We start from the raw sequence: 24,419 nt of genomic DNA, 5'->3' as shown, positions 1-24,419 counted from the left end.
TAGCAGGGGGCCATAGGGGTGGCTTCTGTGAGAAGGATCTAGAAGCTGCCCTATGTTAGTTAAGGGCCCCACTGCTGACCAGAGCTGAGCCAATAAGTAATGATGTTTTGCACCTCTGTGAGAGCATATTTAAGACAGAAAAAAAACATGCTGCGCCACACAGCAGCTGGGAGAGTGAGAGGAGTGAGGAACAGCCTTGCAGGCGCCAAGGTCAGTGAAGAAGGAGGGGGAGAGGTGCTCCAGGCGCCGGAGCAGAAGTCCCCTGAGGCCTGTGGTGAGGACCATGGTGAAGCAGGCTGTCCCCCTGCAGCCCATGGAGTACCACGGTGGAGCAGGGTTCCACCCTGCAGCCTGTGGAGGAGACCACGGTGGAGCAGGTGGACCTGCACCGACGGAGGCTGCGGCCTGTGGAAGACCCCTGCCGGAGCAGATTCCGGGCCGGACCTGTAGCCCATGGAGAGGAGACCACGCAGGAGCAGGTGAGCTGGCAGGAGCTGCTGCCCGTGGGGGATCCAGGTTGGAGCAGTTTGCTTCTGAGGGGTGGACCCCTTGGTACGGACCCATATCTGGAGCAGTTCTTGAAGAGCTGCTGCCTGTGGGAAGCCCACACTGGATCAGTTCAGCAAGGACTGCATCCCGTGGGAGGGACCCCACAGCACAGGGGACAAGAGTGACCGAGAAGGAGCAGCGGAGAAGCAGCGCTATAGACTGACCATAACCCCCGTTCCCCCATTCTCCTGCACCACTCAGGGGGAGGAGGTGGAAGAGGGTGGATGGGGGGGAAGGTGCTTTTGGTTTCTTTCCTTTGTTTCTCGCTTCACTAGCTTGTTAGTAATAGGCAATAAATCTTACTACCTCCCTATGCTGAGTCTGTTTTGCCCATCATGATAATTACTTTGCAATCTCCTCATCCTTATCTCAACCCTTGAGCCCTTTTCATCATATTTTCTCCCCATTCCTCTTTGAGGAGGGGGAGTGAGAGCACGGTTATGGTGGAGCTCGGCTGCCCACCTGAGTAAAACCACCACAAGGTGTTACATTAATTTAAAATTACCCTTTATTTTTCACAAGATTTTCCAACATGTGCATTTTGGCACTGTAGACTTCGAGATAGTTTGCTTCAAGTTTCTTTAAATTACAAACAGTAGATACAGCAGGAATATTTTAAACGTATTTCTTTAAAATAAACGGCAAGTTAAGACCCTTAGGTTTAAAAGGGACTTCCACAATTTCATTTTCCTGATACAAAATTCAAGTAACTTTAAATACGAGTAGAAAATTGTCTTTATAAAAGATCCTGCTATTAAAATTTACCATCACTGCGAAAATAAATTTCTAGCATCAGTTGGGTTCAATTACACACTTAGAAAAATAACTATTTTAAGTGAAGGTCACTTGGTGAAGAAAAGTAAATTTTTAACAGGTTGAGTTCTTAAAACAAATGATAAAACCATTTTTCTTAGCTAAATTATTTAATCATTACTCCATCTCTGCATTTTTTTCCCTAAAGATGCACATTTCAGTACTTTAAGAAAACAGGCTACTGAGATGTTTTCCCTTAAATATATATACCAGTCTCTGGAATTATTGCTTAACCCCAATAAATGCATATGACATTCACTTTGTTTTTAGGCTGTGCTTTTTAATTAGTTGGTACCAAATATACACACTACACAATTTTAAATGTGTCACTTGAATAAAAACACAAGTTTCAGATAATTTTGCATCTAGGATTGTTTTTTCCAAAATAGAAACAGATTCATTGTAAAATGCTTTTCCATTTTTCCTCCTCACCTACTCTTTAAGACAGCAAAATGGAAAAATAAGCAGGACATGTTTACTTTGTGACTCAAGGCTCAGAGCAGATATTGAGAAATTTAAAAACTTTGTTATTTAGCCCAAAGTAACCCTGCTGTCTAGGAACAGTAACTTAATTTCTTGTATCACCATCTTCCAGAAGAAAACTATAAATAAATGTTTAGGTAAAGAATCAAACACTGGTGTTGAAGAGGGCAAAATGAAATTACGGGTCAATAAACGATACTGCAATGTATCTCGTGCCATTCAAGATAGGAAGTCCTTCATGTAAATGAGTAAGTCTTCCTGGGTGCATGAAGCTCCATCCTTTCCTGGGTGACTCAATGGAGCAGTTGTACCTAAGAAATTTACATCCACCTCCCTGTAGCAAAAAAACAAAACACCACACTTATTTATCATTACTTGTTTTATATGAATGAACAGGTTATTTATATTTATCCACAATTTAAAATATACTATTAATAGCCTATGATTAATAATAAATTTGGTTTTTTTGTTTAAACTATCCATACTATGAATATTGTTCAAATTACACCATCTTCAAAGCAACACGTAACAGGCAAGCTTTAGCAATAATTAAGACTCCCCCTTGCTTTACTTTAGCATTCCCTGGATACCAACTCATTCAAGCTGCACCTCTGAGAAACAGATTTTCAGTAACATTACTGCAGATGATACAGAATAGCAAACCAATGTTCATAGGTCCTGTTCTAGAACTGCATCTCTATCCAGGAAAGCACGTAAACACTGCTAATTAAATAAATCAATCTAGCTGTTGGTTTCAAACTGAAGCAATATTTTCTAAAGGAATAAATTTGAGAAACATACGTATGGGTGTTAAGTGCAAATGATACAGGACACGGCCTTATAATGGTTAGGTTTCCCTACCAGTCAAAGCTGGATGTTATTGTTACTGCCCTGTCTCCATTTCCTGAGGGCTGTTTTATTTGAATAAGTATCATAGCAAAAAATAATTTATCGGGAGGGGGGGGGGGGGGCGCGCGGGGGAGTAAGAAAGTAGTACAGTTGAAGATTTTGGTTTTGTGGCTGACCTGAAGAATTTTTTAAAAAAGAAAAAACTAAAGAAAAGCCACTTAAGAGAACTTGGTAGTATTTAAAAAAGCTTGAAAAAAATTGTATTTCACTACATTAAGCGTTTCAAAAGTGTTAAAAGTGAACAGTTTTTATTAAACTCCTTTCCTCCACCATCTAAAGCCATTTTGACCAATTCAACTTTAGTGCATTAACAGGCATAGATCCCGCAACAGAGGAAAATTAGTTCTCATCAAAACCACCAAGAAATAAAATATCTCGGCTTGTGTTGCACATCTTTTCCCCTTCAACACAGCCTTTCCCTTTCAACACAGCTTTTCAGTATGTCCATTTGGGCTCTACTATGAAAACAATATTAGACACTCCAAGAATGACATTTTTTAAATTCAGTAAGTTTGTTGCCAACTTACTTGAAAATCCTCTCCTACTTTGTTGAGTGCAATATTGATTGTGAATGTAGAGGAGTCGTGATGAGGTCTGAGTGACCGCTGTCTGTCAGGGCTGTATTTTACAACAAAATTCAATAAAGCATATCCCTGAAACAAAATATATAGTCAGACTTCAACATGCAAACTTCCAAGTCACACATAAGGTTGTTTTTTGTTGCTGTTTTTTGTTTCTCCATTTGAAGCTGAGTTAACACCACAATATTCATCTATAACTACTGCTACGCCACTTGTAAACATGCCGATCAACCTAAACAGGATACACTCATTAAAATACTTAGAATTAGTAATTGCATTTAGAGATTATCTGCAATACTTTTAAACACATACCTTGGTATAATAGCCAGCAAATACTTTTAGTGTCACTGGTGCAATAAACTCTCTTATGAAATGCAGCCATTCATTATCCAGTCCGATTTGCTTCATATGAATATCATCGGTTGGGACATTTTCATAACCTCCAGAAATACGGCTGTCCTAATGAAAACACCATAAATAGTCTTGAAATATGGGCATGGAATGCTTCTGGCACTTCCACAAACATTCATGATTCTGCAGAACCGCAAAACTGCAACAGAGCAGTGCTTTACTGGGCATATCTAAGCTTAACATACAGTAATCTCACAGCTAACTGCTGTGAGAAAAATTGCTGAAGTATCAATGATCAAGAATGATTTTTTTTTTTAAGAAGGTGAGTCAGTATTTGGATGTTCTGCCCGTAAATAAGAGTTTCACTAGGGAACTGGTTTTAATTATTGAGATGTAGATGCAAAAAGTTAGATCAGATCAGAGCACAGGCCCCAGCTGTCATGATAATAAATATGGTAAAATAATTTTAAGAAAAAAGCATTTTTAAAAGACTTTCTAGAGGCTGCAACCTGCAGTAAAATCATGACTGCAACATATCTCCTTTGCAAGCATTTGTGAAATTAACAAGCCTGTCTGTTTTTAGAACTTGGATTTAAGCAGTAGTTATGAATACTTTGAACTTGGTGCAAATACAAACTCAGTATCTCCTAACACCTGTGGGTAACCACTTAGGGGGGCAAGTCTGACAAATCAGGATTTATGAGGTGAATGAGTAAAACTTCTCTGAACAGTTATCAAAGATCAGCCCTGGATAACTGCTGGATAACTACTACAGCTGCTGCAGCACTATTAAAGTCTGAATTTGTTACTTCAAGGCTAATTGAGGAATGTCTCAAAAACTACTGAACAAGCTACATAGTAGACAAAACTAGACATTTTTATACCATGCAGCAGATGTCTCAGGTCATTAGCATTTGTTGGAAAGTTTGTTTATTGCAGTACACTGTGACTTATTATAAATGTATTCTCTTAATAATGTTTATGTAGGCTGACACTTACTTGGTGTTTTCCGCCAGACCATTGTCCAAAATGTTCCATTTCTTCTACCAATTCATCACAGGCCGTGTCAGAAAATATGGGAAACCAAAAAACATCTGGACATGGCTACGAAAACACAAAATCTACATTCGTCTCTTTTAGTGGAGTTAAGTTACAACAGTTACCTTTTATTTTCAGCTGTAAAACCAACTCATGCCAACAACACTTTCACTTTTTTGGTCACTAAAGAATATCAGCCATTCTCTTCTGAGCCATAATTCAGATCTATTTAAATAATCAAGTTTTGTCTTGGTCCACAAGTGTATTTTCACAGAATGAAGCAAAAGCTATGAGCTACCTTGGAAGTTGTGACTCAGCTTTAACAGCTGCGTCAGTGTACCCAAATATTCTGTGTCTTGGTTGGTCTAATAGCCTGAGTCTTCTACATAAGAACTATTAAGAAAAACCTGTTTCAAAATTAACATGATTTCAAATACAAAAGCAATTTATCCCAGCTTTTTAATGAAGCCAAGTTTATTAAAACACTGTGCCTAATTTTCACAAAAATAGTCATCCAACACTGGTAAACAACTATCTTAAAAGCACTGTGTCCAGATCAGTTACATGAAAGCAAGCAGACAGACAGACACGAAAAAACACTTAGTATCCAGCAAAAGGCTTCATCTCGGGTTGATGGTTACCAGATCTTATAGAATCCATACGGAAATGCAAACCCCAAGGAAAGCATCTGTAAGAGCTTGACTTTACCAGATACTAAAACCACAACAATCTTACAAAAATTTTATTAGGTCTTTTGCTAGTGGTACTAGCTCGCCCAACTAAACAAACTACAATTTTATTTTGGAGAAGGCTCTACTTCTACAATTACATTATTCTGAACAATCTAACAAATTTTTCTGGACTTCTCTCATCTCAATTTTCACAGTGACAGAAATTTAGTAGTGGTCCAAAACCTCAAACTGTTCAGCCACACACCAAAGCAACATTCGCATGGAAACAGCTACTATAATGCCAACTTATTATCAGTCAATCCCAAAAATAAGACGAGCACTCTTTGTCTAACAATAGTTATACCCACCTGTTCTACTATATTATCCGTGAAGATCTTTGAATAGTTGGGATTTATGTAGGTTTCCTTCCAGTCCTGGAAAGAATGATTTTAGAAGATTAAGAATTAATCTATTCTTTAAGTGGTAGAAAAAAGAATCATTTGTGCTCTGTTCATGTGCTTTGCTGAAAGCACAATTTCTTATAATCACAGAAGAAATGAATTTCATCATGTCTAAATCATGAATCCACAGCCTACATCAGGGCCATATCTCCAACTCCTTACTGCAGTCATCAGCATCAACTTATTGTCATCAAATGGGTGGTAGAGAACACCATTAAATATACAACCAATATTTAGTGCACAATAAGCAAATGTTTTCTGTGTAGTCTTTAAGTCCCAAGTACTTTACAATACATTATCTTTATATTTTAAAAAATGTTTAATCAATAATTAGATGCATACCACAGGATTTTCAAATATCTGCCAGAGGTCATTGTTATAGTGGGAGGTATTGTAATTGGCTGTGGAAATAAGTCTTCCAAATTCATGTCTGTTGGTGATGTACATGAAAACACCCTACACCAAAACAGAAAATGTCATTAGCAAAACCGTCCATCTTAGCAAAATACTTGACTAATCAAAAACTTGATTTCTTGTTTACAAGCATTGGATTGAATATATCTTTCAAGCAAGTTAAACAAAGACATTCATAATGCAAAAACATACAGAAAGGAGAAAACAGAGAAAAGATTGTTTTCCAGAAAACCTAAGCAGCCACACCAGAAGTATGTTCTCAAACTGAAGATATCCATACAAAAAAAGAAATCAATATCTAAGCTTTAGTTTCTAACTAAAAAACAAAAGAACAAGCTAAACAAAGTCCTAATGGAAATCAGAACAAGAAACATTATTTCAGAGTATTCACTATACGATCCTTCTGGTGAATTGGCCTGAAATAAAAAAAGGTATTGGCAAATACAGCACAAGAATACTCAGATCAGGGTGCAAAATAGCTGAGCACTTTCAAATATTATCCCCTTAGTAAACATTGGAAAAATATGTACAAAATATGAAGTGTGGTAATACAGTTTTATTATTAAACTGTTAACAGAAGATATTAAAAACTCCCTTGATTAGCAATGGTAGCAGAAAATATTTTAAAAAAGAAATTGATTATTCATTAAGTTTACTGTTTTTCAGACTTAAATCTCATTTCAGAAGCATTTGTGACCTAGATTTGCAATAAATGAAGGCATTCCCATTCTGATATTGTTATTTCTTGGATATTATTTCTATGTTTTTGTCTGAAAAAGAGTTAAATTGTTAGAATGATAATGATTGTTAAATACGTGCCCTATTTTGGGCACCTATCAAATCATAAAATAGCTGCAGCAGGGAGAATAAGGAGGGTCTGGCTCAAGAAAAACAGCTTAAAATGACACTGATTTCACAGCTACCCTGTGTTCATGGAGGAGCCCTGGCTGACCTCGTAGGGATTTTAGCTTTATTCCTTTCTAGGCCTGCTGAAACAATTTTAGCTGCTAGAACACAGTTTCAGCATGTCATGACCCCAGGAGCACTGAGAAACCGTCCTGGGGAAATAACTAGCCTAAATCATTTGGAGCTGGTCGTGAAGAACCTGTGCTGTTGCAAATTGGAACCTTACAAGACTGAAGAGAAAGCTGTAGTGATATTTTATGAAGAGTAAGTGGACAGAGGAAAATGATCTTCCTTTGGTAGAATAGCACTGCATGTAATAAGAACTAACAAATAAAAAAATAAATCAACACCTTTGGGGGTCTGAGCATATGGAATGCTTCCGAAGAAGGGGAGTCTTTTTCCCTTTGTAAAGTCTAAAATGAAGGAGAATCATCACATCAGTTTTCCGATACAGTTTCTTTCTCTTTGACCGAGTACTACTAGGTTTCCACAGTTACAATAGGGAAATAGCAGCCTTTGATCAAAAGCTGATATGCCTTTACAGACAACATGCATCTCCAAGCAAAGCTCAACGTACAAGTCAAAGCTGTTTCCACCAGCCCCTTCTTATCTGCTGCAATACAAAAACAAGCATGTACCAAACTATCTTACAGCACAGACTGGGAAAGAAGAAAAAGCAATTTTCTGATGAGCCAGTCAGATTAGTTGAACGAGCGCATGGGAAGCACAGGTCTGCAATAACTGATGCTGAGAAGGTTTGAATACAAGAGAATTGGATGGGGAGGTTCCAAGGAATCAGCACAAACAAAGGAAATCATGCCTTGTTATGAGGGGATAAAAAAAATTAATACTTGCCAACTTTTCTTGTTCAATTCAGCAAAATTATTTTTCAATGCTATAGTGTCTGGAAATAGGTCTGGTTTAGCTTGTATTTGTTTCTGTGCTGAAACTAGTGTAAATATCAGTAGAAATGTGGATTTACATACTCATTTTTACAGTACAAGTTAAGTTTCTCTCATTACTTACAAGTTTAATGGAAGTAACAAATTTCTGATACAGTTTTAATCAAACCTTGAAAAATTAGTAATTCACGTCCTCTAAGAAGATTCCTACAATTTCACGTATCGCTCAGTTTTTTTATACCAACATTGTCCATTATTGGTTTAAAAATGTATCAACTTATAAAATTGCAGAATATTCCAACTTAGTCTTCTAGAAGTTTCATATTCTATCAGAATGTGCATAGTAAAGATCTATGTGCATTAATAAATTTGAAGTCATACACAGCAGAGAAGTTGAATCTTCTTTCCTCCTGTTGAGGTTCCACCACCAAGGAAGGTCTTAACCTCAATAGGAAGTTTCAGTATGTTTAAATAAATCAAAACCACCACATAGCCAGTGCACTGCCACCGGAAAAACTTCCGATCTGTTCTTCTCAACAATTAAAAAAGATACACCTAAAATGTTCTATGTCACAAAAATTGGCCAGTACTTTGAATTAGAAGTAAAAATTTTAAAACCAAAATCAATTAATTGAAGCAGTCAAGTGTAGCATGACACAAAGAAGCCTGTGTGCATTTAAAAGCAAGCTGTTATAGATACACCTTACCATTTCCCTGGCGTTCCTACAGAAAGCCATATCAGGATCCAACTTATCACGTGTGAAGTAGTTCTTCTCTTTCATCTCTGATCTGAGGGTTTGTCCCTTAATCAAGTATATATTTGCCATATATGGAATATTCCATACTCCTCTGTAAAAAAAAGCAAGTAACTCATTTCATAATAATTCAATTTCATAATAATTCGATCCTCATGGGTCCCTTCCAACTTGGGATATTCTATGATTCTAATTTGTTGTCTATTCTACTAAATCAGCATCTCTGTATTTGCTGATAAGACAAAGCAAGTTTCAAGGCAATGAAGCTGAAACATTCCCAAGACATCTGAAAAATTACAGCTGGACATCGAGAAGTCACATCTCAAATGTGGGCGTAGGCAGTAATTCAAAGTATTGTCATAAAAAATAAAAAGGTCAAGTTCCCTGAAGAGAGTTTTAACTATAAATGTACTTCATGTTTCCATATTTAAGGCAAACTCTAAATTATAATGTTATTCTACAATGGCAGATGGAAAAAGTAATTCTGAAACAGATTTTTAAATGGGTTGAAAAACTGTACTAAGGCTTCACACAGCTTGTCTGACCTCCTCACACAAACACCCACTGACCACCGCAGGCCATATATTTGAGTTTGGCCAATATCTACAACAAAGCAGTGCTGCTATAATGCATGCTTTGCAGATTCCCTCCCTCCCAAGGCCAGGCCTCCCAGCACCACGAGCACATCTTTCAGTGCTATTGAGAACAAGCCAGTTCTGTTCAAGCAATCTGTTTCAGACCTTTTTGTTCTTCCAAGGGCAACAAAAACACATCACCACATGGGAAAGTCAGGCTTAGAAGACCTTACAGCACATTCATTTAGGGTAAGGACAAACCTAAAAGGCTACAGCAGAAAAATGTTTCTCAAGAGGTCTGTAGGATATACCTGACAATATACAAGAAGAAACACCAGAACAAAGAAATTACAATAATTCAGTCCCTTGTTGATTAAGCATCTGCCTCAAAGAGATGAAGACATTTGATGAATGCAGAGATCATTTTTGACTAAGATTCCTGGGATAGTTGTTTTTTGCTATTTGTTTTGCTATTTTCCATATTATACACTACCAGCATAACCAGACACTATCAGACAGGTACTAGCAATGATTATATCCATGATGAATAACTCATTGTGTTTGCTTTTTTTTTTTTAATTTCAGGATGTGAACTTGGAAAAAAAAGAAAAATTTCTATGAAATAGAAAAAGCTGAACAATACAAATAACTTAAGGCCCTTCAGAAATAACACAGAAATAAGACTGTATAAAAATTTATATTAAAGTGTAAGAAAATGTTCCTAATAACCATACATGGGTGTCTTGACTTTAAAAATTAGCTTACAATTACTTACACTCTGTTCCCTTGGACAATATCAACATAATCTTCTGACCGAGCATAGTAGCCATCTGGGCTCAAAGCACCCCAGAAATTGGACCAAAGCTTCCCATGACGAGTTACAAGTGGAGCAATTATTTTTCTGCAAAGTGACATTGAATAAGAAAACATGAACTGTGATACATAAACGGTATGTCAAAACATACCAGCTTTTCTCACCTCAGAAAAGAGCATAGTTAAAACACGGGTGACTGTCAAACCTTATAGCAGCTATTCTGAGCTTGTGCTGGACAAAAAAGCATTCAGGCTCTCACATCCCAGAGACAAAATCAGTATACCAAATGCAACAATTCCCATAAACCAGAGGTGGCTTGAATTTCCATAATCAAAAAAATACTACTTACAGCACAGTGACATAAAAAGCATCACAATGTCAGAGACAAGAAAAAAATGGTGAAACTTCAGGTAGTGAAGTTATTCCAGGTTGAAAATTAGCTTACCCAAAATTTAACACTGCATCAAAATAGGGAAGTCCAGGTGACATACCTGAGATACCAGATTCATTACCAAGAAGCAGACACCACCAACCTAACATGGGGAGTTTCAAATTGGCAGAAGTGCACAGACTGGGTACCATGGCCGTAGTATACAGAAAAGCAGGATCTCCTACAGGGCTGGGGCTCAGTGAGGCAGCACTGGGACTACCAGCAGGGATATCAGCTGGCCACACTGCTACACACTGCATGGCAAACAGCACTTCCACCAGGTACAGCTGCCAAAAGCTGCTGCTGACTAAGTCACTGCTCAGTACAGCTTAAGAGATCATATTAAAACAAGGAGACACTGGTCATTACATATGCTTTATCTACAATAAAAGATTTCTACTATGTTATCACATTTATGATTTTAAAATAAAGTAATATTACTGCAACACCAATAGTAAGCTATTGGTTCATGGTTTGTGGATTTGGATTTCTTGTTTTGTTGGTATTTTTTTCGTTGTTGGTTTAAGCATAATGCTTGAACAACTTTTGAAATCATTATTCCTTGAAATATTGATTGATTTCACAAAACCTGTTTACACTATACCATTCTTTCCAGATCAATTTTGAAGCATTTGAAATTCACATCAGGAATTGTTGCCTGACAGGAACAAAATGCTTTGTGAATTGTTGGCTTCCAAGCCTGTTATGAGCCATGGCAATCAAATAGCACAGGTAAACAAAGAGGATCTAATTTTGCAAGAACAGAAAGGATCCTATTTTCACTGGAAGGGCCCCAGAGAATCCTTTCCAGTTGGAAGGCATTCTGTAAAATCAAGAGATATACTACACCTGTTCTGTTCTATCAGTAACTTTAAAGTCTTCGGGTTTGTCAATACAACATCTGCATCTATGCTGAAGTAATATTCACATGCTTTATCCTGGCGACAAAGGTCCCTAAAAAGACAAAAAGGAATGGTTAGCTTACTCATGTCCAGAAAAGGTGCACAAATGCCAGAAAAACACACCACAATCAATTACCCTAGTTGTACATTGCATAAAAATCCCTGTCATGTTATGCAGCAAAAGATAGGTAAGTTTAGATCACAGTACTGCGATAAACTAAAAAAACTAAAAGCATGGATCAGATGTCTTATACTTCTCTTTTAATAAAAGTGATCTCAAGCCTTCACCAAGTCCTGTAAGAGCTACTATGCTCTGTACTAATAGGAAACAAAGAAATCAGGCCACTACAACAGACACCTGGATACCAATGCCAATGCTCAGTAGTGGATAGCTAAAAATATGAAATGTAAGCTTCTCCAGGAAATAACTGCACATGGCTGTCACACTGTCATTAGGCAAAGGTGGTACAGATGTGATCTGCTGATTTGAATAGTAATTGAATCTTTACAGAGAATGAAAGGCAAAAAGTAAAAAAGGAATATATGTAAAGACCTTTTCTTGGTCATTTTGTGACATACAACACCACCACAGTTGTTACAGTGAAGCATAAGACAAATGCATGGCTGCTGAACAGAATTTGGACAAAGGTGGTTTTTTTGTCCCATACGCTATTCCCATCAATTACGATTTTGATTTTATAAGAATAAATTATTTGCACAGATTTCCACGTATTCAACAGAAAGCTTCCATTAAACAGAAAATGAAACATTCTACCATAAATATAAGTCTAAGACAGACTACATATCACTACATATCTATGTTTTTGGCAGAAATACAATTGCTAGGCAAAGATTTGTTAAAGTGAATTGAGCCTCCCTCCACCACCAGAGTAGTAGGAGATTACAGTAAATCAAAGGTACTTTTCAAGAAATTGAAACAATTCCTCAAGTCATACTAGAGCAGCAGCTTTCTGTCATGCAAATGGTATTATTGATTTTGTCTATTCTCCCCACTATTATTTACAGACTTGCATCAACTCCATCATAACAGCTTGAAGTGTTAAAATTATTTTACTTTCATGCTTTGAATTGTCTACAAACGAGGTTTTGGTTCAAGTTCAATTTGACTTGATTGTTTCTGACCGGTTTTCTACAAAAGAAGAGACCCCTGCCACTTCAGGAGAAGACAAACAGCAGACATGACAGGTTACATACAAGTCACAGTGATCACTGGCATGGCTCCCTGCTTATATCTTCTCCCTTCCCTTCCACTACCTAACATAGCACTTGGATCAGCATTTAGGACATCCCTTGTAAGGATTATTTGTCAACACAACTGGGATCTCTTATCAAACTTTCTTATGCACAAAGGATTTCAGATGTATGACTTCACTGAAGTCAAAGAATTTAGGGCATTTTCCATCCATAAATTTAAGCAATCTTCCTCTTCAACCACTAAAGATGCGATGACTCAAAACAAATTTTTAAAGTACCAAAGTGACAGAAATAGCATTCCCACTACTGCAGAAGTCAGTGTTTGGACGCAAACCCACTGTTTAAATCTTTGGTCAGTCTCCATTTTTTTCTTAACATCTCCTTCACTGACAGTTTTCTGTCTTATGAATACACTCATAGGACTGGAATTCCTTAATCAGCACTGTCTCACATAATTGCTCCAACTTAAAGTGGCAGATTTTATTTCTGCCATAACACAGCCCAGCAATTAAGTCTTTATAGCATTTTCCATTAGTAGCCTACTCCATTCAAAGCTTTACAACTACTGAATGCAATTCACCTGTAGCTTTATTAGCATAACTACAATTGTTAGTAGTAACCTTTTATATTGCATTTGACATTAGTTAAATTCATTCCAAAAATATTCAAGTATCTTTATCCCCACTCTACTAATGAGGAAGCTAAACCTGACAGTGACAGACTGTGTCAGTCCAGGCTTCTAGCCACAGCACTGACCAGTACCTCCCCAGAAGGAGCAAAATCCTTTGCCATTAACAAAGATATGAATGGAATTCATGTTTTTAATTATGAACAATGTGAAGAAACAAACAAAAGAGATTTGTACGTAGTCATAGGCAAACACAGCTGGAAAACTGTTTACATTATTTTAGAATTTACGGTCCCTTAGCTTGCTTTTACCCTTTCTTAATTAGCCAGAATTCCATTAAACCTGGTTCAGTGTGTTTAGTGTTGACAAATTCTGTTCATCATTCACATATTAATCCAAAACAAAATACTAAATTAAAAGTTTCAGTCTAAGTTGTACTTGAACATTCAATAATACATTGAGAAGTCTTTAAAAGATTTACTGCCTTAGTCTGGAATTTTAGCAGTAGCACAAGTCACTAATATTAAGAAAGCTCTAACTTCAACCTTTATAAACAAGAATATTAAGTACATTTTATCTTTATACCTATGATATATATTTATATGTGTATATACACACAGACTAAAAGAGGCCAAAAATGAAGGCTGCTATTGTGACCCTTTTTCCTCCTATTTCCTTCTACACAACACTGAAGACTAGATCACCAAATGACAAATGTACTAAATGATAATTATCCCTGCATTTCTAGGTACTAATCAAATGTAAAATACAAGTTTTGCCTTTGCATTTTAAGGTCACTAACAAAAGCCTCCATTAAAACACTTCCAGTTTCAGATATACAGAAAAAAATTGTAAAGATTTGTCAAAATGAAGACAACAAGCCTATTCATAGCAAATTCATGCATCTTTTCTTCAGGATTTCAATGTTTGCAAGTAGCTTCTCTGAGGGAATTTAAGTAATCTTGGATATTGTGGTGCTTTAAAGTATTACATTCTTATGATGTATGCTAACCTTTACAGATACAGAAATCCCAGATTACATTTGAAACTATTTAGTATGTGCATTCAGGCCACAGCAAGGAACAAGTGGAAAGTGCTTTCTAGCAATACTCTTATGTATAATAATATACTTCTTAATTGGCTTAAACCTTTGATGCACTTAAATGGCTAAAATCTTTAATGTACTTTCTTTACACTTTGTCTGCTTATAAACAAAGACCAAATGTTGAAAAGAAAGCTTGATTTTTGTACAAAAAAGTTATTTCAGTGTAGCTATTTAGTACATGTAGCACTTTTAGTAGAACACCAAGATACTTTATTGGAAGTACAAAGAAAAGCTCAGCAGATTAGTTTACAGCATTTTGCACTCAACTATGACTTTACTGACAAACCATGAGCCCATCTAGCAACACTGACCTCATCTAAGAAGGATCAGGGTCACGGCTCTTCTGCTCATGAAGCTTTCCCCTGAGATCTTCTAATGGGTAACTTGTTAATATGGGAACATACTATCTACTCAAATGCATTAGCACTGAGTCATTTACATTTTGTTTAGATATAGTTTGAGTTCACAATTTATGATTTTCATATTCCTCACAGTTTGGAAGAATGATTCCAAATGTGGACTGTGGACTATGAGCCAAAGAGAGTACTCAGGCCATCCGATGGACCCCTGTAAGAAAAGGGGCCTACAATGCTCATTGACAGACTTGGCATCATTGCTGCCATTTAGCATAGCATTTTGCATCTCTCAGTATCTCAGCCATAGCCATTGCTTCTCCCAAAGAAGCTCCTATCACCCATTACTGAAGATGAATAAATGTAGCCCCAGAATAGATAGAGCACTAACATTTAGTTTAGCATCTCAGACTTGGGTAACATCACCACAGTTACTGCAACTGGAAACTACTGAAGCAGATATGGGCGGGAAGTTGTTTTTCCTTTGCTACACTGGAAGTTCAAAATGCTGAGCCTGAAACCCAAAACCACCAAAGCATTCAGAAGCAGCAGCTCTGGAAAATCCAAGTCTGACACTTGACATCCAAGACACACAGATTTAATCCCCGTTCTTCCTTTAACAACAGCCAAAATATCTGCCTTATGGGCAGTGCTAAAAGAAGTTCGCCTGTGTCCAGTCCATCAGTAACCAACACTAAATGGGAGCCCTGAAACCTTGATGTAATATCCTGACTTTCAAGAAGCAAATAGATGACAAAATGCAGCTCAAAAATCTAACAGTGAGGTCATCGAACAGACCAACTAGTTCCAGTCTTTTTCCCAAAACTTTTGAAATCTTTCAGTATAAACTTCCATTAAAATATTCATATTCCCCCTAAAAGCAGAGGTAAATCACATTTTCAAGGAGTTCAGAAAAAAATAGTTCTATTGCTAATCGTTTTCACACAAAAAAATCAAAAATAAAGAATCCCAATATAAGTACTGGGGGGAAAGTTTAGAGAATAGCTTTTTACAAATAAAAATTCAGAGAAGTGAATGAGAAATTCATCTCTCTCTACTTCCTATTATTGCTTGTAAGTATCTCATACTGTTATTTTCCATTTTGTCGTAAATTCTTTAAAGATGGTTGGAATCTTAACTCCAAATAAGGCAAAACCACAACGATGAACCCAAGTGAAAATTTTCTTTAAAGGAAAAAACTGTAAGAACTTGTAAACATAGGTTAAAAAAGACAAGAAAGATGTGCTTTGAAGGGATATACATGGAGAGAGAAACTACACAGAAAACATGCAGCTAAGATTTCCTTCTTTTTATTCTACTTTACCTCCTCTCCCCATTTCTGCCTGTTGTAGTATAAGGAAAGTTGTGCACTCCTGTTGCCAATGTTGCTGAATTGTCAAAACAAGTCTTTGCTGACTACACGATTTTGGGTCTTTTCCAACACCTATACAACTACACCCCAAGCTCAGGAGAGGGCTTTTCCATATCAGTAGACAGCAAGAAAGTAAATGCCTTTTTATAGTTTATTATGTGAATGAGAAAAGTAGGCAGAAGTTTGCTGCATGGTTATGAGTGAAATTAAAAAAGTTATTTTCTCACATTTATATTGACATAAGAGTTTCATTCATTGAGAACCTCACGATTTATCACCAGTTTTTACTGAGCCAAGAAGTGGAAAAATGAAGTAAGAAGAAAATTGACCAAGTGAATTAAATACTCAGAAGTATTCTCCTGGAAACAAACTGGGTCTTCAGCTGAAGTTCTTTTCTTTTGTTTATTTTAACTCCAGGCAATGAATATAAACTGAAGACTGTTTTGCTGCTTCAGATAAACAGTTTTTGTGGGAAACATGCAAGTAAGGAGGCCAAATTCATTCTAAATCTACTATATATTAGAGAAAATTTAAAATTTAAAACTGCTAAATTGGAAAAAAAGAGTCAGATGGAACAAAAATATCAATTGTGGATAGATGCAGGAGAGAGAAATACATCAATGCCTGCAAATCAAACCCTTAAAATTTGAAGAATCTCTTATCAAGTTATTCCCACCACAATATTATTGAGAAACAAATGAGGTTATGTTGGAAGCTAGTTGGAGGGTTGAAAGCAAATAAATTGTTTTTTTTTAAAAAGCAATTGCCTTTCCCGCAAAAATCCCATACTTCTGAGTAAAATTAAAATGTAGTTGACCCCAGAGAAGTTGATAAGAAGGCTAACCAAGCAAACCAGGAATGCAAAGGAAGAAGCAGATGACCTGAAACTGACCTATCCCAGCCAAAATGAAAGGAGACATCAAATTATATCTACATTATTCAAACGAAAGATCCTACTACTAATGCTCATGCTTTATAAACACGTCAATGGCTGCTTCCACAGCCACGGACATTTATAATGTTTCCTAGAAAAGCTATGGGAGAGGCTAGGAGCTCAGCCAAATATCAATTTCTCAGTGGCTTGAGGACAACAAAACCCCATTCAAACAAATTTCCAATAGCATCACAAAGACTAGTTCTTTCATTTTTTCAGCTGATACTGTGAACAGCCTATGCAGTACTCTTAACCTCTGAATATAACAGAAAGGGGCCTCAAATTTATTTCTCTGCTCTTCTCATTCATTGAAGACTGGGAGGAGAGATGAATGCAAGAATTATATGAGAATAAAGCCTGCCCAATTACCACAGCAAGGTCTCAGTGGGATCCTGGTCTGTAAGACACTATAACCTGATGAATGGACCTACAGGGAGAACCACAAGCAACTCTAGCAGTGGCCAGTGCTGCAGTCACTAGGAGACCCAGTGGCATGCAGGTCTGACACAGGACACGTCCCAGGGGCAGATTCAGGCCCCGCAAGTGCCAGGTGTAAGCCTAGAGTCAGATTCCCTAGCAGGAGGGGGGAGGGCATAAGACAAAGTCAGTTGCAAGTTCTCTTTTTCTGAGAGCAGAAACTTGTACTAGAGCACTTCTAGAAGATCCCCATCTCTTTGATCCATAGGAAGAAATATAATTGTCACCTGTATACCCAGGTCCAGCTCTAACCGTATTTTTACTTAAAGGTGTGGACTAAGCCAACAAAACATCTGAAATTAAATGCATATCAAGTGCAAGGTGTAATTCTGTTCTGTAGAATCACTGACAACTCAGCTTGAAAGTGTTTTGGATAAAAATGAAAACATTTTTTGAAAATGCAATAATTAGAATTTCTACTTATATTTGCAACTACTACATAGTTACTGCTACACGTACTTTTCTGCACAAAAAAATATTAAAGTTCATTGTATCACATCCTCTCTTTCACTTGAGAATGAAAGATTGAAAGCTTTAAGTATTTAAACCTTAAGAGTTCAAGCTGGTGACAGATATTTAAATATATAGTTTGTGCTGAGTATAATGTAAAAATAAACTGACATTTGTTATTTCTTCAGTCTACTATTGTCTGTGCCTTCATCAAAAGATGACAGACTATTGAAGTAGAACAGTCCAAACCAGAAAGATGTTTTCCACAAATGACCAACAGCTTTTATATTAAGCAGACACCATAAAATACTCGACAGTTCATATTTCATATCTAGGGTTTGTTCTACCACAAAAGCTCTCATTTCTACACTTTAAGATGTAAAATTGTTAGTATTTAAGATGCAAAGTAACATATGTTAAAGATGAAAAATGTTAGTGTGTGCAGAACTATAAAGGATTTATAAATTAGAAATTACATTCCCATGTTCCGGGCTTCTGCTTGACTCAGATTTTCTTCAGGTCCAACAATTTTTATATTTCTGATAATGTTCTTGGCTTTTTCCCAGAATTTCTTGATGTGCTTTTCATGGTAAACCTCCTGTAATCATGTTAACATTTTTGTAATGAATGAAAAGTACAAATTGCTGTGAAATCATAAACAGTGTCCAAGAACAAATTGTATTCTATCCTAAACAAACAGATGGAAAACAATATTTGAAGATATTCCAATATAGCTATCATTAAAGATCAAGCTCTTCTGTCCAAAGTTTTAGCAAGAGAACCCAACACATCAGCTATATAAATCAGAGCTGTACATCCAGACCAACAATGCAATTCACAAACTGTTTATGCAGTATTTTATCATAATACTTACTTTAACCCCCATCCTACAACCTCATAGGCACAGAGGAGTTTTTAAAGCACTCCAGAAGGGCTTCAGAGAGAGGGAGACTGTGCCCAGCCAGCGGAGGATGGCTCTTTGGCGCCCCAGCTCCTGCCCATGACCATCCCTACTCTGCCATCCCCAGGGAGAGAGCACCCAGCAGGAAGGAAGCATTCAGCACTACCAAGGTGGCTGGGGATGAAGCCACACTCAGCAGTGCTCACAATAAGGAAGTTTGGAATATCGCAAGCTTTTCATTCGTACTGCAACATCTAAAAATTACATTTTGCAGAATAGTAGCATACTTACATTATTATGAATGAAGATACTGAGGGCCTCCTTTGGGTAGTCCAGTGTCAACAGTCTGTCTAAAAATTTAGGTAGGAAAGGAGTGGGTTGTTCTATGAAAACACCAATTTTTACTCTTGGATACTCCTAAAAAAATGATATTTTGACACAACCAGTAAGACTTGCCTCCTTTAAGGTTATTTTTATTAAAAAGCAACTAATATCATGCTGGAGTAAATTAGGCCACACATCTTCCCAACAATCAAAACCAACCAGCTCAGAGGTGTTATTGCCCATGTTTATGTTCATTATTTGACAGAACAAAGATAATGGATTTAAAATTGCTAAAAAACTTCAAATTCCAACAACAGAAAATGGAAGTAGAGAGTGTAAAAAGATTTGTAACATATTTACTTATAAAAATATTAAAACAGCAATAAGTACATAATGAAATACACCCAGAACTGCAAAGTGTATATGTTTTTTAGAGCTAACAAATATATATTAAACTTACAAGAAAACACAGGGAAATATTTTTTAAAGTAGTAGTTAAAGAATAAATACCACAACAACATTTTACTCATCTGTATCTTCATCTGAAGACTGCAAAACACTTGCACACACTTTTTTTTTCATGCACTATACCCACCACCCCCCAGCCATCATAAATGAGTTCCATGTTACTTCCCTGCTGATTTTGTCAAGACCTGTGATAAACCAGAGCAACTCCCCTTACACCAAAGGATACCGAAGTTTTCTCCACCGTATCTCATATGAATTCATATCTTTTAAACTCCTGGTTTGTATGTGTCCAGTATAGAGATCATGACCTCTAAAACAAAACTACACTCGTGTATTCTTAAAAATATATTACATTATTTGAAACAAAGAAATTTAACCTTGAAAGGCCTTTACTCATGCAGAAATGCACTGATTCAAAGCTTCTTTGCACCTCTAAAGTGGACAGTCAGTCAACACCTGAACAACTACCAGAGAGAAAGCTTATATGCGTATAAGACTGCAAGTTAATTTTCCTTGAGCAAGTCCACATCCAGTTGAGAAGTGTCTGGATAAACAATCAGCACATGTTGAGGCTTCAGTGTCACTGCCTATGTCAGAAATCCAGAACACACTGGCAAGTGCACCAGCTAGGAAACATTAAAACACCAGCTTTTTATCCTGACTGCTTCCTATTTATGACTTCATTTGCAAACCCAACACGCACTCATCCAATATGCACTCATGCAGGCAACCTAATAACTTCCCAACAGCTGATGAAGACATGGACTCTGACATGTCCCAAAAGAAGCAATTGTGGTATTTGCTGGAAACCACCCCATTGTCAGAGTAACCAATACTGGTGATCGCAAGCAATGAGGGGAGCAGCCTTGCCATGAGGCTTACTGAGCTGAAAAAACATGTGCTACCAATAATAGAACTGCTACAATAATTTCTTCTGCATATTTTTCTGATTCTAAACCATTGCCCTCTTTTTTTTTTTAGAGGAGAAGGAAGCAGGTTCAGGCTGGATCTGCAGAGGTTATAGGGACAAGCAGGAATCACTAATACTTCTGCAACATACTGAAGCATGAACTGCTTGGCTCCAATGTCTACACCAAAAAACTCAGGAGCATGATGAAAACTAAGTAGTGCATAAAAGACCGTAGATCCCTGCAAACTGTTTTCCCGTTATATCTCCTCAAAGCAGAGTTCATTGATCTAGGCCCTGGCTCACCATGCTTACAAGATTCAGATTACAGTGAGGTCAGAAAGAACAATTTTAATACCCAGAGCTTTCAGCAAATCAAGTCTGAAGTTTTGGTTCTTCCCAGTTATGCCCCAGCAAAAAACACTTCATAAGCATCCAGTCTACTGGTGGATGCTATATTTTCTGATAGATTTTCTCATTTTTATGAAGGTCATATGTTCACCTTTTAAAGTTCACTTCTTCCACTAGCAGAAGGTGAGCTTATGATGATTTTTGGAAGAAATGCAGGACAGTGTTCTGCGCAGTCAGAAGACAGAGTCCAGGAGTCCTTTTGACAGGAGGTGCCAATGAAGCAGGAGGCAGCAACAACATTATCCTTGCTGCTCACACCAGCAAGTCTCCACATCAGTAACAAATGTCAGGATTTAAGAAGTAGCTCTAGGGACATTAAGTTTGTTATTCAATTTAATTTAGGTTACTAAAATTATATCCCACTAAATAAGGCATCTACTCCAACTGCCTCCGGGTGCATCATAGGCTCTTCTGCTTGTCTAGTGCAGACTGACCTGCAGAGCCCACAGTGATGCTTCCACCCACCTCTGCCTCACATACATCACCCCAACCTTCACAGAGGGAAGGATATCCTCGTGGCCATGATGGAAAGCAGTATTGTTTCAGCTACTTGTTCTATATCAGAGTGCATCTGTTTTGTACTACTTCAGTCAAGGTCTGTAGGTAAGGCCCAGCCCAAAATAGAACAGCAACAGTCAATCAAGTCAAGAACCCATGCCAGAATTCATCTGAAGAAACTCAAAGCCCATAACATAGTTGGTATCGACAAATCTGATCCTGTACTTCCTTGTACAGAGAACCAAGTAAGTTCTCAGGAGATGAGTGCATCAATGCAGAAAGTCAAACAAAACCATACGGAAGGGCAATTACAGACCGAGAGCTGCTATTGCTTTTTTCTCTGAAGATTTCTTGTTAAGTAGCAACCAGCCAGGCCAGAACAGAAAGTGAGTTCTGAAAATGAAATATTGCTTGTAGTCAGAAAAGCCAGAAGTAAACACTTCCACAGAGACCAAGGAAGAGTCTTGCTATTTCTGCTGGCAAAGCAAGTGAGGTATGATGCCCAAAGAATGAGTTACAGTAAGGAAGACACATTCCAAGTAGATGTACTTGAACTATACAAAGCTATCCAGTAAATCATTGCAAGTTACTCCCCATTACTGGCTTTAAGGTAAACTACTTCCCAGCCATGTTTGAATTGCCAGCACTGTCAGATAGAACTGAGATAATCTCTTTTCCTGAGAAAAACTTTAAATTAGAGCTGAAAGTGCAAACAATTTCAGCAGAACATCAGTAGAATACTGTATTTTCAAGTCAAAATTATATATGTATGTGAAAAGAATCTGAAAGTGATTACAATTTCAGCAGTAACTTTTTGAATTTATATTCTATTCCATAAGCTTCTTATTGTCCAGATATTTTCACTTCGTACTTTCAGGGCCAAACCAGCCACCACTTCTTTAATGCTATCCTCAATCTTCACAGCACTCTAAACACTTCTCATTCACATCTTCACTGCAGACAAGAAATGAAACTGCTTTAAGAATAATCTGAACATTCTTTTAAGTACAAGCCTTACATTTCCACATTGTAGATCTTAATATTTACTCTACCTAAAGTTTACTTAATACAAACTGAAAATTGTGCAAAGACATTATAGGTGTCATACTTGGAGCCAAAGAGTTAAAACAAGTTCCCAAATATCAGATACATGCACATATGTATTTAGGTGGGTTTGTCCTATGAGAATTTCTGAGACTTCACTAGTATCTGTTTTCATTTACATCAGATTTATTTCACATATATTGATTTACAGATATCTATATCATCCTTTACAAGGCAAAGAAATTGATTATTTCTCTATATCTCAGAAAACAGCAACTGCAAGCATGTAGCAGCTAACTGTTAATCACCTTTTGTAACAAATTATTAAACTGATGCATATTCTAGTGTTTTGGTGTTGTTTTTGTGAAGGTCTTTATTTAAAAATCTGAAAGATATAAAGAGCTTCCATACCTCCCCAAAATTCAAGTTATTCACTTGAATCTTGCACAATTCAGAAATGATTCATTTATCCTCAATGAACAGAAGTAAGGATCTGGAGAGCTTTTGGGGGAAGGGACTAGATTCAGTAATATTTGGGAAACCTATATTAAAATGCACACATGAAAATATTTCTAAAAGTATTGATATTTCCAGTAAGTTAAAATTCCTTCCTTATAGTTTCATATATCAGCCAAAATATCCTCAGGTTTCTAGAAAACATAATACTGCATACTGAAGACATTTTACTTCAGAAATCACTACACACCTTTCAAAATAGTGTTGCTCCAGTGAAAGTATTCTTACCTTTACTGTTGACAGGTCTAGTAAGTCTAAGTCACAAATACTGCATCCAGTTTCCCGTGTCCAAGCATTGGGGATATAGTTTCCCAAGTAATTCAAGTGAATCTGGTAAACAAATGACCAATTCAGGTTACTGAGATGTGCGTGTCATCAGTGAGTTGTACCTTTTACAGAATTCAGGCTTAACCATTTAATCCCATATACCTAATGGCAATAGGCTGTCTTTTAGATAAAAAAATCAAACCAACATCCAAAAATACCCGATAAAAGTTTTTTACTTTATTTATAAACCAGAAATTATACTCTCCTAATACCTACATTTATGGTTTCAATTAAACAAAAAATTGTTTCAAGAATGCTTGTATGATGTACAAGAAACACGCTATAGATCATCTAGCTCTCAAAAGCTGCTGTGCATGATTTCGAACCAAAAAGATTATAGTTAATTCTTTTCCCAAATATCAGAATCAACCCTTAACACAAAACAGACAGATTGCCTATATGAAAAGCACATAGAAAATGTAGGTGTATTTCCTGAAGATATATGTTGACAGACTATGCCAAGACTCAGAAGCCAGCCAGTGGAATATGTTTTAAAGCAGCATCTACCTTCTTAACACATTTTGAATTGGCACCGAACAAACTGTACTTTCTCTGTTGATGGAATGTCTGGGCTGCCCTGTCCTCCTGGATTCAACAACAAACTTGTGCAGAGCTTCACACTTCTCTATTACAATTTGCAATGGATCTCTTATACTACAGACAGTATACCTGAGGAAAGGCTGCTTGTCTACTGCCTTTATCAAAACTGGAAGGATAGAATATCATTTTGCATAGACAACGCAGTCCAGACCAATATTCAGCCTGCATTTTACCACACTTCAGAAGGTTTGTTTGTGTATATTGAAAGCCATTCTTGACAGATTATAGAATTGTTTCAGAGATGTACAATAAAGTCTAGAAAAACTTTGGCACCGATGAATAGTAGATGAATAGTAGATGTCACATAATTTGGTATCTATTTAAAAGAAGCATCT

General features: G+C 36.9%; 1 protein-coding gene across 2 annotated transcripts in view; it reads right to left on the bottom strand.

Moving 5' to 3' along the window:
* Positions 1-1,039: 1,039 nt before the first annotated feature.
* The window catches only part of PLOD2 (procollagen-lysine,2-oxoglutarate 5-dioxygenase 2), a 49,829-nt gene continuing 26,449 nt past the window's right edge, over positions 1,040-24,419 (bottom strand). The window contains exons 8-20 of one of the 2 annotated variants that reach the window (XM_013181434.3): positions 23,386-23,487; positions 19,281-19,406; positions 18,565-18,686; positions 11,502-11,606; positions 10,184-10,309; positions 8,786-8,927; positions 7,527-7,589; positions 6,199-6,312; positions 5,764-5,829; positions 4,686-4,790; positions 3,648-3,794; positions 3,282-3,407; positions 1,040-2,179 (exon numbers count right to left, since the gene is read on the bottom strand). In XM_013181434.3, the coding sequence (XP_013036888.3) occupies positions 2,024-2,179; positions 3,282-3,407; positions 3,648-3,794; positions 4,686-4,790; positions 5,764-5,829; positions 6,199-6,312; positions 7,527-7,589; positions 8,786-8,927; positions 10,184-10,309; positions 11,502-11,606; positions 18,565-18,686; positions 19,281-19,406; positions 23,386-23,487 (1,500 nt within the window). In that variant the 3' untranslated portion in view covers positions 1,040-2,023. The remainder of the gene's footprint in view (positions 2,180-3,281; positions 3,408-3,647; positions 3,795-4,685; positions 4,791-5,763; positions 5,830-6,198; positions 6,313-7,526; positions 7,590-8,785; positions 8,928-10,183; positions 10,310-11,501; positions 11,607-18,564; positions 18,687-19,280; positions 19,407-23,385; positions 23,488-24,419) is intronic. The other variant, XM_048049390.2, reaches the window with a different exon arrangement.

The sequence above is a fragment of the Anser cygnoides genome, chromosome 9, assembly GCF_040182565.1.
Source record: "Anser cygnoides isolate HZ-2024a breed goose chromosome 9, Taihu_goose_T2T_genome, whole genome shotgun sequence".
In the NCBI taxonomy this organism is placed as follows: domain Eukaryota; kingdom Metazoa; phylum Chordata; class Aves; order Anseriformes; family Anatidae; genus Anser; species Anser cygnoides.
Note: the sequence above shows the minus strand (reverse complement) of the source record. Positions and strands in the feature narration are given on the sequence as shown.